The sequence below is a fragment of the Nothoprocta perdicaria genome, unplaced genomic scaffold (assembly GCF_003342845.1).
Source record: "Nothoprocta perdicaria isolate Ctin4 unplaced genomic scaffold, notPer1 scaffold_795, whole genome shotgun sequence".
NCBI lineage: Eukaryota > Metazoa > Chordata > Aves > Tinamiformes > Tinamidae > Nothoprocta > Nothoprocta perdicaria.
The window spans coordinates 869-16,030 of NW_020456082.1; the positions used below are offsets into that span (position 1 = coordinate 869).

A 15,162-nucleotide genomic window follows, 5' to 3' on the forward strand; every position below is an offset into this window, starting at 1 on the left:
GATGGGCTACACCCTGCAGAAAGGCACCTTTCTGCCCCAGCAGCTCAGGGAGGAGGGCAGGAAGCCTCACACACAACCTCCTTTTTCTGTTTTTATTCCTCAGGATGGCTGAGCAGGAGTCCCGGGCTCGTGGCTGGGGGTTACAGGTGATTTCCTGGAGGTGTGGAAAGATCACAGCTTCCTGGCAGGAGCCCAGGCCTCGCAAGCAGAGCCTGAGGCTCTAATCATGGAGCTAGAGCTGAAGCTCCAGGCCTGCAGGAACAAGTGACCCCGCCACAGGCAAAAGCCTGTCCTAGTGACCTGCTTCCTACTCGCCTGAGCGAATCAATCACTTCTGTTAAAAATTTGGCAGCAGGGGCGATCCCAAAATAGTTCACAGCTCACCAGTAACATAGATGCATTTGATCACAGGAAGAAAAAAAAAAATAAGGGACAGAACCTGAACTGTGGTGCTTCAAAGCGGTGGGAGAATCTCTTCCCACATCTCCCCTTCCTCCTCTGTGAAGCTGACTGCAAAATACCACAAGGGCGGCACCGATCAGCGCCCCGAGCCACCTCGGTGACAAACTTGGGGGCAAAGTGTAATGTGGTGGCCAATGTTCACTGCTTTGCCTTCAACTGCCTGTTGTGCCATCGTCCTCTGGCACCGCATCGCGACGGGAACCCCAAGAAGCCCCAGCTATCCCAGGCAAAAAGAGACCAGAAACGCCAAGATGAGTTAGTTCACTTTATTTTAGATCCCACATGAGGTAGGGATGTTCAGATCCTGTCAACCTATTTATAACTTTTAATACTTCAAGGTATTAGCTATTAATAATTATTAGTTAATAATTATTAATTAGTGGAATAACGAGCAGCTAGTCTACATGTGCGTATTAATAACCTGAAGCTATTCTATGACAACTCAGCAAGCTGAAAACCAGAGAGGTACAGTGAGCAGTTACCCTGAGCCCAAACAGCATTACTCCTGTCCCCTGCTCCCCCCTGCACCCCAGCAGTGCCAGCTTTGCCCTCCCCATCTCCCCGCAGGGCTCACAGCTCTATCTGCACATGGGCTTCTTTGGGGCTCGGCCTCAGCACAGCGGCACGAGCGTCTCCGTCGGGCTTGGAAATTGCTCTCGTACCAACCCACGACTCGGCAAGAAAGCAGGGCAGCGCAGCCCGTGGTTCCGGGCTCCGCCATCCCGTGGCCAAATTCCCAGCCACTCTGGACTTGTGGAACAGGCAGCACGGTTGGAAACAGGCACCATGCACGTTAGAGATCAGAGGAGGGACACAGCCCCGTACTGCAGTATCACCTGCCCCTGTCTGCTGAGGCTGCAGCTGAGCCGCCGCCCTTTCCCGCCGCTCGCTGTGCTTCACGGCACAAGTTCCGATTGCACTTGGTTTTAAATTACACATACGAGACACGGGACTGCACGGAGGAAACCCAGGCAGGCTACCAGCCTGTCCCCAGCTCCCCTTCGCACAGCGAGCGCGCAGTGTCACCTGAGGGCTGGTTCGAGTCCTTGCTCAGCGGCAGCCCCGTTTGCCCAGCCACCCTGTGAGCTCTCGCTGCCTGCAGCTGGGACCTCCCTGCAGTGACCGGCGTGTCCCCTAACTGGAAGGGCTGCCACAGGTCTCTACATCCCCACACAGCACTACAGCAGCCCTAATGCAGTGCCTCAAACTACAGGATAAACCAAAGCTTTGCTCAGTGTGCTTGTGAGGAGGAAACCCCAGGGTGTCCTGTGTGAGTTTCCAGATGCAACCCTCCTGCTAGGCCCAGGTTCCTGTAACTTCTAGGGCTTTTAAAAATAAAAAGTCATCCCCACTGCCACCTAGGGCCATTCCCCAGAGCCCTGGCACTTCATCTAGGAAGCTTGTGGAGCAGCATTTTCCCAACAGCAGAAAATAAATCCAACGGTTGGTGAAGATGGGAGGCTAAAAGCCCTTACTAAGGAAGAATGGACAAATGGGGAAAACATTTGTAACAGTCATAAAATACTTCAAGCTGGAAGGACCCAGAGGCGATGCTGGCAGGGAAGGCAGACCAGGTTGCTCAGGGCCATGAGTACACAAGATTTGAGCGCCTCCAAAGATGAAGATGCCCCAACACTTCTGGGTCAAGCCCCACATCCATCACCCCGCATCAACATCAGCCTCTGCTGCCCTGCTCCAGAGCTCCCAATGGTGTGAATCCTGCTGCAATCAGTGCCTCTCCTCAGCCTGGACATCACCCCGTGTGACCCATCAAGCTGGCAGTGCCATCAACCCCTCTTGGCCAGCGAGCCATCCCTCCCAGCCCATGGAGCACATCCATGGCTTTGATGACATCTGTGCTAGAAGTTCTGTTCAATGCTATAGAAAAATCAGAGCAGTGCATTATCTCCTTGCTACTTCTAGTTCTGCTCAGTAAATAGTCAACATGTCTTACAAACAGACTAGGTTGGAAAAAGCCCAATTCCACCCAAACCACACTGCCCTGAAAGGAGGTACAAGCCCGTTTCAAGTCTCATCTCTCCCAGCTTTTTCTGGGCTCCCCAGCTTATTCTGAAGAGAAAAGCTCCCTCACCAACACTCCTAAGGAAGGTCAAGCCAGAGGATTAAGACCCTTTCAGCAGCTCACTCCTGCCCATTTAAAACAAATTGTCAAGGAAATGACTCGGCCTTCAGTGTGAAATGGTATCACACAGAGACTCTGCTCTTGTCCTCACTGGATATTGAAATCAGACCCCATGCTGCAGGGCCCAATTCTGAAATAACTCAGCATGCTCCAAACACACCCCATCAGCAGATGGGACTCCATACCCATCAAACTGACTGCAGAAGACTCTGCTGCAGGCAAGAGCTCCCAGAAACAATATCCCTGCTCGCTGTGATGTGTGAGACCTCAGCAGACACCCTCTCGTGATCCTACAGTTCCTTCGGTACAGTTCCTCTCAGCAGCTCTGCGAATACAGCAGTTTCCAAGGAAATGGGTAAAGAGACAAACTTCTTTTAAGACTGGAAGCAGTTTCTGGATAACATGTTTCTTCAGGGAGGAAAGGCAAGAGGGGTGAGACAACAGGATAAGTGCTACCTCTCAGGCCCACTCTAGCAATAGTGGCTCAGTGACTCTACTAAGCATGGCCCAGCAGATGACAGACTGAAAACATAGCTGTGGGAGGGGGAATAAAAGCAAACTGATGTCTGGTAGCTCAGGGATGGTGGTCACTGCCCTGCTCATGGCTGGGAAGGTGAAGGAACATTTTGTTTGGTCTTGAGTTTGTAAAGCTTCCATGACCTCCATTGCACACTGACCTTCTCATGCACTTGAACTCCATCCACCAAGTGCTACCTGCAGTGCTGCTGCTGCCCTGCTGCAATGGAGACCTCCTTGCTCATGGCAGAGGGGAGCAGAACCTGAAACTCCCATGTTCGCTGCTGCTCTAACTCCTGCTGTCTGGGAGACATCTCTGCAAGAACTGTAACAGATTCATTATAACACAGGCTTTGAGGAGCAAGTCAAGGCTTGAAAGGCCTGGGAGAATGGCTGCCAGGCCACCAGCATGGACAGTGCATTCACTGGGAGACTACAGAGCAGGAGGAGATGGAAGCAGAGTTTCCATCTCCTGTGGTGCCAGTAACTGGTGGGATGTAAGAGGAGAGCAGCCCTGCCCTGGCAGCACGCAGGTCTGTTGTGACACCTGGTGGCCAGAGGTACCTCTGCAGAGCCTGTCACCAGCGAGCCCCTCTTCTTCAAACCTTGATGAATGATCTCATCTCTTCTGGTGTCTCATTCTCAGGAACAAGACAAGGGAATGTGGTCAGGATACTCAAGCTGGGAAACAGGAAGCATCTCTGAACACCCCCACAGTCTCGGCAGCATCCCACCGAGTTCTCCATCCTGCACCATAACCTCCCACGCAGCTTTGTGGCCCTACCCCTTCTCTGCCTGGGGTAGAGCACTGCCTTGGAAGGGTGGGAATGAACTGTGGGCTGCAGCAGGGCCATTCGGAGAAGAAACTCATTATAATTCTAAAACACTACCAGGTCTTTCTGCTGTATCACGGCTGGGGACAGGGTTTCATTCCTGTTTGCTCTGAGCTAGCTCCTACCCTGCCAAAGTCCCAAACCTCCATGTCCAAAGCAGTGCTGATTACCACTGCAGAGAGCCCAGCTCCACACCTACGCATTTACTATATATACACATCCTGGGGGTGAAAGGGGGTCTTCCCGTTTGCATGGTTTGGTTGAACGATTGTCCGTGCTGCTTGGTCAGGTTACAACAACATCACTCTTCCCACGGACTCATATCTGTGTCGATGGCCACGCAATTATAGGCCGCATAGCGCAGCTTCTCTTCACACACTTTGGCTCTAGGGATGACAGGAGGAGGGAAAAAACACAAGGAGGAGTTGCCATTGCTGTATCTGTCAGCTGAGATGACAAAATGCTTTTCTGAGTTGGAGGCTGGGCCTCAACAACTCCAGATGGAGAGAATCACCGCAGCCACATAGTACAGCCAGGGCAGCTTAAGTGTGGCAAAGTGATGGGATCCTATGGATCAGCATCAAGGCTGGGAAGAGAACCCAGGTGCAGAGTCGACCACATACAGGCAGCAATACAACTTACGTGGCATAGTTGGGTAAGAAGAGGGTGCTGGAGCAGGTGGAAGACTCTGGCAATGCATCTGTCGTCTCAGAGCTTGGGAAGAAGGTAACAAACTGCTCAGATCCAATGCAGGCCAATAAGGCAGGGGAGACCAGGCCACAGATCCCCTTCAACATGGTTTCTGTCAGCCTTAGGGCTTGGAGAGGGACAGACTCACCCCAGCTTGTCTGGATAGATGTAGATCCGTGCTGGAAGGCGGCTTCTGCCAGTGACAAACCTAAGGAAGCGGCTGCGGTCCTCTGTGAAGGGAGGGCAAAGACAACAGCTCATCCCAGGTACATGGGAGAGAAGTTCAGCCACCTCCAGGTGTCCCCAGCACCGGCAAGGAGCTGCTCTGCTCAGCCTCCATCTGTTCCCTAGATGTTGCTCCTCTCTCCTGGTTTGCAGACAGCACCCAGGGGCAGTTCCACGGCACAAGATGACACGCAGGGGTGGGCAAATCACTCACCATTGGTGAAGTTGTTGAGTGCCTCCCAGAAGTACTGAACCCGAGTATCCAATGGCTCAAAGTCCTCAAATCGTGCTGGAAGGAAGGATACAGAAAAGGAGTTGCTAGAGCTCTCCCTTGAAGAAGACAGGACTCCCTTGCTTGCCCACAGGCTCTCTGCTAACACAGGAAGAGACTTCTAAGTGTCTGCAGGATGTTAGAACATAGACCCAGGATGTGGGGACACACACACTCAGGTTCTCCTCAGAAAACACATCCAGATCCAGATCTCAGCTCCAGAGGGGCTCGGACACTGGGAACACAAGCAGCTTCTCTGCTCAAGCCTGCACAGCGGCAAGAGGCTCCCCTGACCCTATCAGCACTCAGCTAATGGCAAGAAGCATGCAGGCCAATTCCCCCCTGAAATAAAGCACAATGTATCTGTTTCCTATGCCTCTCCTTGTCCCAGATAGCACAGAAGACCATCATCTCTCCTTCAGGGAAACTGGTTTTGGTGGAGTCCTTCACTTACTGAGTTTCTTCAAGGCATCAACTGTGACTTCAGGGTCTCCACAGACTTTTTTTTCCAGCTCCTGCCAGGTGAGGAGGTCCAGAACAGCTTGTGGTACCACCTTCAGCAGCCCGGCCTGCATGGCCATGATCTGAAAAGAAGATGGGGCAAATGAGTGGCATGTCCTGCCTGTTTCCCTGGCTCACAGCGGATTCCAGGGACTGCACTGGATTGAAGCCATGCAATTGCTCAGGAAACACTCCAAGGAACATGGAGAGGGGAAAAGGAGAAGCATACGAATTAATTCAAGAAACCTATGTCAGGTCTGAAGATAAAAGCCCTACACCTCTACACTGCTACAAGCCACCTGCCTTTTCAGCAAACCCTGGAACTCCAGGATCTCACCAAAAACATCTGGTTACTGCTGCACTATTCAGCATAGGGACCCCACATGATTCATTTAAACAGATGTGGAATAGAAGGGATGTCTCAAGGTGTTGCCTGTGAACTCAGCCACTGATGCTCTGGGCAGCGTTACCTGCTCCTTGCTCTCCTCCAGCCGGGCCTTCTGCACCAGGCGGATGAACTCCCTGCGGTCCTCGTAGCGCACCACGGTGCTGCTGCCGTTGGGGATCAGCTCCACCACGCGCTGGTCGCTCAGCACCGTCGTGTAGGTCAGCTCATTCCCAAACTTGAACTCAAATGTGTCTTTGTCCATGACTTCCATCACCTCCAGCAGCTTCACCTGCTCAGCCCCCAGAAGAGAGTGTATTAGAGAGACCCTCTCTCTAATACACTCTGTGCCTGAGCCCCCATCTCCCTCCTTCTCTGGCAAGGGCTGGAGTGACTGGGACAGCAGCACATCATGGGATACACTGTCTAGATCTGCACTTGCTTTTTGGCAGACCCTGGGGTGTTGCATGCTGAGAGCAGGAGGCAGCAGGGCTATATCTCCATACCAGCTTTGGGTTGCACGAGTGCTAGAGTGCCCTTTTCATGTTTCTCTGACACATCATAAGAGTCAAACACAACATGGTGACAGAGACGCAAGCCACCCCCTTGCTGAGGGGACAGAAGAAACACAATAGGCACCGCCTTTCAGCCCCTCTCACCAGCACAGAGTCCACAGCAGGAAAGTCTTTGCTCCAGCTGACTTCCTCGCCCGTTAACTGCTTCCATACAAAGCCAGGAAGAGCCAGGACCTGAAAGAGAAAAATTATTTTACTGTGGGAGAAGAGATATTCCCAGAAGTGAAGATGGGACACAATGGTGCAGATAAGATGCTGAGCTAGAATAGTTTGAAACACAGGAGCTTCCTTGCTTTCCCCATGCCCTCAGGCTTTGTCCTGCTCTTACTAGGGATTACCAGGCACCCTGGCATGCATAGTGCAGAGCAGAGACCAGAAATGCTCTCCCAAGCTCCTGGCATAATCACCCAAAATCTAGGTTGTGAGCTCTCCTAATCCCAAGGTCCCAATTCCTGGCAAAGATGCTTTGCCCATTATGTGATCGTGGGGTCCTCCCCCATTCCTGTTGGATGGGCTGCAGAAAAGGGCTACAGATTCCCTTTGGGATAAACCTCCATGCAGGGAGAGGTCTGAAAGCTCACCAGAAACTCCTTGCCTCTCAGAGCTGCTCCCATGATCTGCCCGATCCACTCATATTTTGGGAAGTCTTTGCAGGAGGGGTTGGGCACATACATGTCCCTGGCTTCTCCAGTGCTGTTACCCTACAAGAGAGAGTAAAATTCCAAGTCATAATCTCAGCCCAGCAAGATGTACCACAGGCTCAACTCGCGCAGTGATTTTGGGCACTTCTCACAATAGAACAGGCCTAAAAAGACCCCAGCCCTCCCTGGTATTATTCCAGTCGAGAGACAAGAATCCAGGCACTTGCCAGTGTGTCCTAAAACTGGCTTGCAGCAAAGTAAAGCAATCTCTCAAAGGTGGCTCAACCAAATCCTTCGGCTTGGAGAAGTTTTGGGCCACGAAAGGCAGGTACATTCCTGGCATGCAGGGGGACAGGAACAACACTGCATTGCCAGGCATGGAAAGATCTGCCTCCGGTATCCTGATCCACAGCACCTGGTTGGACGTGCGGACGAAGAAGGGCAGGGGCACAGGGGTGTCTGCAGAGCTGGGACACAGCTCCTCTGACATGTCCGCCAAGCTGTCCCGAAAGCCGCCACCTGCAACCCAAAGAGACCCACATTTTCAGTGATGCAAACGCTGTATGTGCTCGTATGCAGCACAGATAGGGACGCTGATCAAACCTGACCCCACTGAGCTCCTCTCAGTGCCTTGTGGTACCAGAGGAAATAAGGCAGGAAAGCCCTCCCTGCCTGGCCTGTGGAGGGCTGCCACAGGGAGCATTCGGCAGTGTCAGTGCTGCTGGGGGGCCAATTTATGTCCTTACCAGGATGTGGTGACCCACATGCCCTCTCCCCCATCCAGAGGCAGTAATACAGGGGCAACCATGAGCCCCGGCAGCAACGGGGTGCCTGCTTCAACAAACTCATGCAACCCCTACCTTGGTCGATGATGCCCTCTGCGATGAATTTGCACTCCCACCACTGGTCATAACGCAGCGGCCACCTGTGGGCAACCAGGCACAGCCTGAGCCACTGCTCAGACCCCAGGTGCTCAGCACACCTACAGCTGAGGAGAGACTGGGGAGGAAGCAGGGACAGCTGGGGCACCAGGGGCTAGAGCAGACCAGCCTCGGCCTGAGACAGGACAAGATGTATGTTCTCCAGAGTCAACTGCATCCTCAGTGGGAAGGCTGTGCCTTGGGGAATAGTCCCTGATACCCTGCAGAGCTGTGTCCTGCCCTGGCAACCCTTCTGTGCCAGAGGACAGAGCTCCCAGCAGTGCATGACCCTCTCTCTCCCCCAGGCTTCACTTACCTATAATCCAGGGGCTTTTCAAACTTGTCAGAGGGTTTCAGGCCTTCATACACCTGTAGTAAACAGAGAAGATCAAGGCTGGCACCTCAGTCTAGGAGGCCAGGTCACTCCCACAGGGCCAGAGGGAAAGTGTGCTGCTCTCTTTAGTGCAATAGGATTATTATCCTCTGCATCAATAACACACCATGGAGAGAGCCTAGCACAGAGCACAGTCTTCAACTCAGATTTCCTAAACTCCTCCTAGCACCCTGTCCTATAGATATCCTGCCTATCCATCAATCTCTACCTAAGTCAAGTCAGGATGAGCTACAGGTTTTATTCATAGTATTTAATATTACTATTATTTAGTATTTAATATTATTAATTACAGTATGAAGCACCATTCTGGATAAGGGACCTTGATCAGCACACATATTTACAGAGCTTAGGAGTCACATAAAGAAGCACTGGGTAACTCCAGCTCCTATTCAGCTCCCTCCACCCATCCCACCCCAGTTCCTTTGGGGTTTGGTAAACCCCACTCTTTCCATAACAGTGGGAGCCCTTTCCCCACCCAGGAGGGGCAGTACCTGGGTGAAGACAGCATTCTTACAGCTGGGGTCCAGAGCAGGGTTGTCTCGGTGCTCCATGGCCAGGCGCCGGTTAATATAGAGCCGTGGCATGAAGTTGGGCTTGCTGGTCTCCGAGTCCTTCAGGCACTGGGTAATGAGCGCTGTGCGCCGCTTGGACAGCAGCAGGAACTGCTTGATATGCTGCCAACGGACACGTTTGAGATGTCAGATGTGCCCAACAGGCCCAAGGCAGCTCACCTGCTTCCCACCATTACCCCTGAACCGCCAGACATCCCCCTTCCCAGGGCTGATGCAACCCTCACAAAACCATGTTCTCCTGAACAACTTTTGTTCTACCTCTCCACTGCCTCAGAGAGGCTTTGCCTTCTGGTTTGAGAGAGATGTCATGGAAGAGGGACATCATGCATGGCCCTTTCTTCACCAGACCTCATTCAACTCCCTGGCATCACTGGGACTCTCCTTTACCCTCACTCTCGCCAGACCTCAGGTCTTACTAGCCCTCCTCTTTGAAAGTAAATCAAGCTGTGATAAATAAAAATCCTCAAATGCTTCGGGTTTTACATTAACTTACCATGGAAATTACAGTGCGCTCTGACACCAAGCCTGGAAGTGCACAAAAAGGAAAGTCCTACCACTGCTCAGCCCACCAATTCTGGGAGAAGCTCCGAAGCAAAATAAGCAAACGCTGGCAGGAGGAGCCACCTCTCATGACAAAAAATGAGAATCAAAAGCTCAAAGCCAGCAAGTACTTATTAGTAAAAAGCCTTGTCAAGTGGCCATGGCCATCTCAGAACTGCCAGCAGAGAGTTCTGGAACAAACTCAGAGAGCTCTGGGCTCAGATCTCAGGGCAAACATGTGCTCGGATCACACCCAGTGCTGCTAGTCCGAGTCCTTTCACGGCTTAAGCTCTCTCACCCCAAAGTTCTAGTTTGAGTCTGCTTGCAATTCTATATCTAAATATTTGCACAACAGCGTTTTAACAGGAAACTGGTCTCCAATTAATATTGTCTTTCATAGCCTGAAGGAATTAAGCTCACTAAGATATGGCTCTTGAGCTGTTTTAGAAGGCAATGAGCAGTGACTGTTCCCCTTGCTATAGCACAGGTGAAGTCACCCTGCCAGACCCAGACAGAAACTTCCCACCTTGAGCTTGCTGAACGTGCCCACAGTGTGGTCCCAGGCTGGCACCAGGTGATGCAAGACACTGTCCAGGAGCTTAATGAACCTAGATCACAAAGAAGATGCTGTGACACACAGGAGGGCCAGGAATCTGAACACACCTATTCCAGACCAGGAAATTCCAGACAGAGGCAGAAAAGCAGTAACTGATCTGGAACAAAACCCAATGAAGACTTAAATCACAGGAGCCTGTGAGCCCCTAAGGGACCACACAGCCCCACAAAGCACTCTGTGCATGCCTGCCCCCCACACAGCACACGTGTGCTGTCCTCACAGCATGCAATGAACTTAAGCTGTAAGCCCAAACTTAAAGCACAGGGAAATTAATTCTGGGATCCCACTTTGTCCCCAAACGAATCTCCCGTTTCCTCAGGGGTCCAGGATGCCCTTCCTACATGGAGCTGTGCAGGCAACACCACGACACTATCGGTTCCTTCCACAACATACCTCTGGATGAGCATGGCCCGCCGGTAGAGCAGGTCAGGGTCTGTCCCCTCCAGGCGGGGGTAACGCACCAAATTAGCCAGCTGGAACATGTCGGCACTGAGTCCCAAGTCTCGCTGTCGGGAGGATTTGATTTTGATCCCTCGGAGTCGAACGTCAATCCCATCATCTGCCAAGGAAGAGCACGAATGACATGCTAAAGGCAGGAGAAAGCAAGCCCTGCAGTCAGGGCACTGTACACACCCACACACCCACAAGAGAGTTAAAAACCTTGGCTGGCGGATTTGTGAAGACAAGACCTCCCTAGCCTCATGCTGGCTTTGCTCCCTGCATGGACTTTCCCAAGCAATAGTGTTCACTGCTCTCCTCCTGGGGCTTAGTCACCACCTGAGAAACTCAAGTGAAACAGTAAGGGCCAAATTCCAGTCAGGGACTGAACCACAGAACCAGTCAGAACTGGGTCACCGAGTCTAGTTTCCAGTCAGCGTGCTGGCCATCCAGGCCCCTCTGGAGTTTGCCCTAGGTCTTCTGCATCCCAGCTGCAACTGAGGTCAACAGTGTGAGCCTCAGGGACCAACTCTAAACACAGAGCACCTCGCAGGACACGTTACAGATGCAGCCGTAACACCCAGACTTACCTCTGCACTCCACAATGCGGATCTCGATGACAGGCAGGTGTGTTGTCATGTCCTCGAGGACACACACATCTCCAATGTAGCTCCTGCAAACACAGCAGAGACAGGGGCTGCAGAGCTGCCTCCCTTGCCCGTCCTACCAAATATCACCTGGCAGCTTATTGGGAAAGATGGTTTGCAACCTCTGAAATGGGAAATTGTGACTGGAACCCCTGAGCCCCACAGCTCCATCAACCCCACGACATGTCCTGTGTGAAACCCTCAGCCTCCTGCTGCCTCAGGTCGAGGAAACCTGTTCCTGACCTGTCCTCCAAGACAAACACAGCTCCCTAAATTAACCCCATCAATGTTCCTGTGCTAACTGCAGGCACGCAAGGCCTTTCAGCTGGCCTGCAGGAGCTGGGCATGGGGCTTGCCAGCATCGCTCAGACTTTAGCACATCCACAGCCTGTTTGCCAGCACCTCACCCCAGCAGGAAAGGGCATGCACAGCGTCTGCATCATTCCAGGACTACTGTGGGAAACATGCACTGATGACAACTGCACATCTGGATCAGGAGAGTCCTGAATGTCTCCCTCAAAGTCCTGTGCCTTTTAAGCCAGACTGGAGAGGACATAAGGGGCACCCTGGCCCCTGCAAGAACCACACTGCTCTCTGCCTCCTGCCACTCACTCATCAATGCCGACGTCATTCAGCTTCTTCAGGTTGTCCCCCTCACCGCCATACACTGCAACCCGCTTGGGCATGAAGTTCTCGTCGGTCGTATCAACCGTCAGCAGAAGCTTCCTGCAAAGGGAACCGTGAAATTAGGGAAGTCACAGCCTGCACGTGAACACCCATTGCTGCTCCCTCATGGCCTGTCCGCACGTGTACGATGCTGGCCAGGAGCCTCTGAAGCCCAGAGACAGAGCGGGAGCCAAGGGGCAGAGAGGCCAGGGCAAACCAGGGCCATGCTGGCCGTGGTTACAGGGGGAGAGTCGTGGGGCCCACCCAGCCACAGAGCAGCAGGAGCGATGCCTCACTTGACAATGGTGCCTTTCTTCATGTTGAGTCGCACCCAGTGCTGGCCCTGGGAGCCGTCGCTCTCCCAGTAGGTGTCTGCATGGCTGTCGGTCAGACACGACACGTTGAAGTCCTCCTGGAAGGGAGTGTGAACGAAGTAAAGATCAGAGCAGGATTCACTTGTCCTTTAGAAGTTGTTCTCAGCATAAGCCTCGGAGCCAGAGAGGGGTTCAACTAGCGCAGCTCCATTTGCTGGGCTGTGGGAAGACAGAGGTCCCCACACAAGGGCACTGGGGCAGACCCCAGGGTGCTCCAGGGCCAGGCACACAGCCGGGCACGTCAAACACTCCCTAAAACCAGCTCAGCAGCTCCCAGCAGCAGCTGCTCCTCGGATGGCAGCTCACACACTACTCCCACACAGCACTGCACGACACTCCCCTCGGAGCCTCGGCCTTCACTCCCAAGTCCTCCAACAGGCAGAGTAGCGCAGAGCAGCGCAGCACACGCAGCACCATCCTTGCTGCCAGCCCCAGGGATCAGGACGCAGCCCGGCACCCACCTCTCCCACCGCTCACCGTGTAGGACGAGACGTCGATGCTGTCCACATACTGCTTGACGCTGCCCAAGTTTTCATCCTCCTTCCCGATGTGGTCATATAAGAAATGCACTAGGTCTTCATCGCACTCGTAAGTCCACGTCGGGGGCACATACCTATGAGAGCGAAGAGGTTAAAGGGCCTGAAGAGCCAGGAAGAGCAAGGCTGCACTAACCTGCTGCGTTAATGCATCAGGGAAGGGGAGCCTGTGCCCTGATTGCTTTGATCTCATGCTGATTCGGGCTTTGCGCTGGCTTATCTAGGACAAGGCTGTTTGTGCTGAGCAGAGCCACCCTGCCCAGTTCCCCGTCTCCCCGCTCCACCCCGTGTGCTGGAGGCGGCTGGTTGAGCAGCAGGGGAGAGGGCAGCTCCCTCCCGTCCGCCGCCGAAACGCACAGCGGGAACCTGCTCGCACCGAAGCCTCTCCACGGCAGCCTCGTCCTGCTCCATGGGCTTGGGTTTGGCTCCGAGACGCAGGGAGTACGTCAGGTCCACCACCTGCTCCCACCTGAAACAGAATCACAGAATATTCAAGGTTGGAAGGGACCTCTAGAGATCATCTAGTCCAACCTTCCCACTCAAGCAGGCACACCTAGAGCATGTGGCACAGGGCGGCATCCAGGTGGGTTTTGAAGACCTCCAGAGAAGGAGACTCCACAGCCTTCCTGGGCAGCCTGTTCCACTGCTCTGTCACCCCCACAGGAAAGAAGTTCCTCCTCACATAGAGATGGAACTTCCTGCGCTTCAGCTTGCACCCATTTCCCCTTGTCCTGTCACTGGCCACCACTGAGAAGAGCTTGACCCCTTCCTCCCTATGTTGTCCCTTCATGAACTTATACATGTTAATCAGATCCCCTCTCAGCCTTCTCTTCTCCAAGCTGAACAGGCCCAACTCACTCAGTCTCTCCTCATACGAGAGATGTTCTATTCCCTTAATCATCTTGGTTGCCCTTCTCTGGACCCTCTCTAGGAGCTCAACGTCCCTCTTATACTGGGGAACCCAGAACTGCCCCCAATGCTCCAGCTGCGGCCTCACCAGAGCTGAGCAGAGGGGCAGAATCACCTCCCTTGACCTGCTGGCAACACTCCTCCTGATGCAGCCAGGAGCCCATTGGCCTTCTTGGCCACGAGGGCACTGCTGCCTCATGGTTAACTTGGTGTCAACCATGACTCCCAGGTCCCTCTCTGCGGAGCTGCTTTCCAACAGGTCGACCCCTAATCTGTACTGATGCCTGACTCATATACTGCCTCACGTATAAAGAGAAAGGGATGTCAAACAACCAGGGCAGCCTCAGAGCACAAACACAGTGAGAAACACGGTTCTACATCCTATATGTTGTTAACCTGTGGAAATGCCCTCCAGAAGATACTGCAGGTGCTGAAGATGGATTCAAGGAGACATCACAAAAGCTCACAGAGGTGCAAAAAAGCACTAGAGCTGCTAGAGGTACAGAAACACCCGTGGCACTGCAAGTACCCAACCAAGGGATGTCTGGAGGCCATGCAGCTGACTTAGGGAAGGAATTACTACAGCTGCTGCCTTTTGGGCACTGTTGGGGGATATTATGACAGAGGGACCTTTGGCCTGACCCACACGTGTGTTCTTGTGCTCTGCAGGGTCAGAGGTCAGGCTGAAGAAACCGCAGAAATGGGATTTTTATCTTTTTAAAGAAGGACTGGCTCTCCCACTTGTCCGATCACTGTAGCTGTGCGACAATACACCTAAAAAGCAGGATTCGCATACGGATCATGGGAGAAAGTGCAGATCTCCCAGGGAATTCCCTCCTGGGACAGCTCAGGCTGTGCTGAGCACATGCCCAGGGATCCTGAGAGGTGGGAGGCTCTGCCGCATGTCACAGAGCAGCGGCGGGACAGCAGCACGAGGACACTTGAGCACATAAACCGTGTGCACATAGGGCACGTCACAGGCAAGGACCCGGGCTAACGCGCGGGTCTCCGGCTCCTCAGCGTGGGCAGCCACCCCCGAGTCCCGCTCCGCGCGGGCGCGTGGGCACCGGTGGAGCGGCCGCGGCGGGGACGGCCACGGCACCTGATCACGGGCTTGTAGTCGACGCCGAAGAGCTGCTGCTGCCGCTGGATCCTCTCGCTGGAGTCCACGGGGACGAGGCGGTCGCCGCCCTCGGCGTGCTTGCACACGAGCACCCAGCCCTCCTCCAGCTCGCAGCCGCTCCTGTGCTCCTCCAGCTGCTCCTGCGCGGCACGGGGCCCTCAGCGCCGCGCACACGCCGCCGCGCC

At 53.6% G+C, this 15,162-nt stretch overlaps 1 protein-coding gene across 1 annotated transcript; it reads right to left on the reverse strand.

Moving 5' to 3' along the window:
* Nucleotides 1–3,669: 3,669 nt before the first annotated feature.
* Nucleotides 3,670–15,117, reverse strand: LOC112957933 (E3 ubiquitin-protein ligase HECTD3; the record flags this gene model as incomplete). Its single annotated transcript, XM_026051706.1, has 20 exons — nucleotides 3,670–4,340; nucleotides 4,597–4,668; nucleotides 4,793–4,874; nucleotides 5,084–5,158; nucleotides 5,595–5,724; nucleotides 6,112–6,318; nucleotides 6,686–6,775; nucleotides 7,183–7,302; nucleotides 7,658–7,761; nucleotides 8,103–8,167; nucleotides 8,479–8,531; nucleotides 9,048–9,230; nucleotides 10,195–10,276; nucleotides 10,678–10,843; nucleotides 11,313–11,395; nucleotides 11,982–12,095; nucleotides 12,332–12,447; nucleotides 12,887–13,022; nucleotides 13,322–13,414; nucleotides 14,957–15,117. Coding segments are annotated over 20 exons (2,217 nt in total), but the record flags the coding sequence as incomplete, so codon positions are not given.
* Between the last annotated feature and the right edge of the window lie 45 nt (nucleotides 15,118–15,162).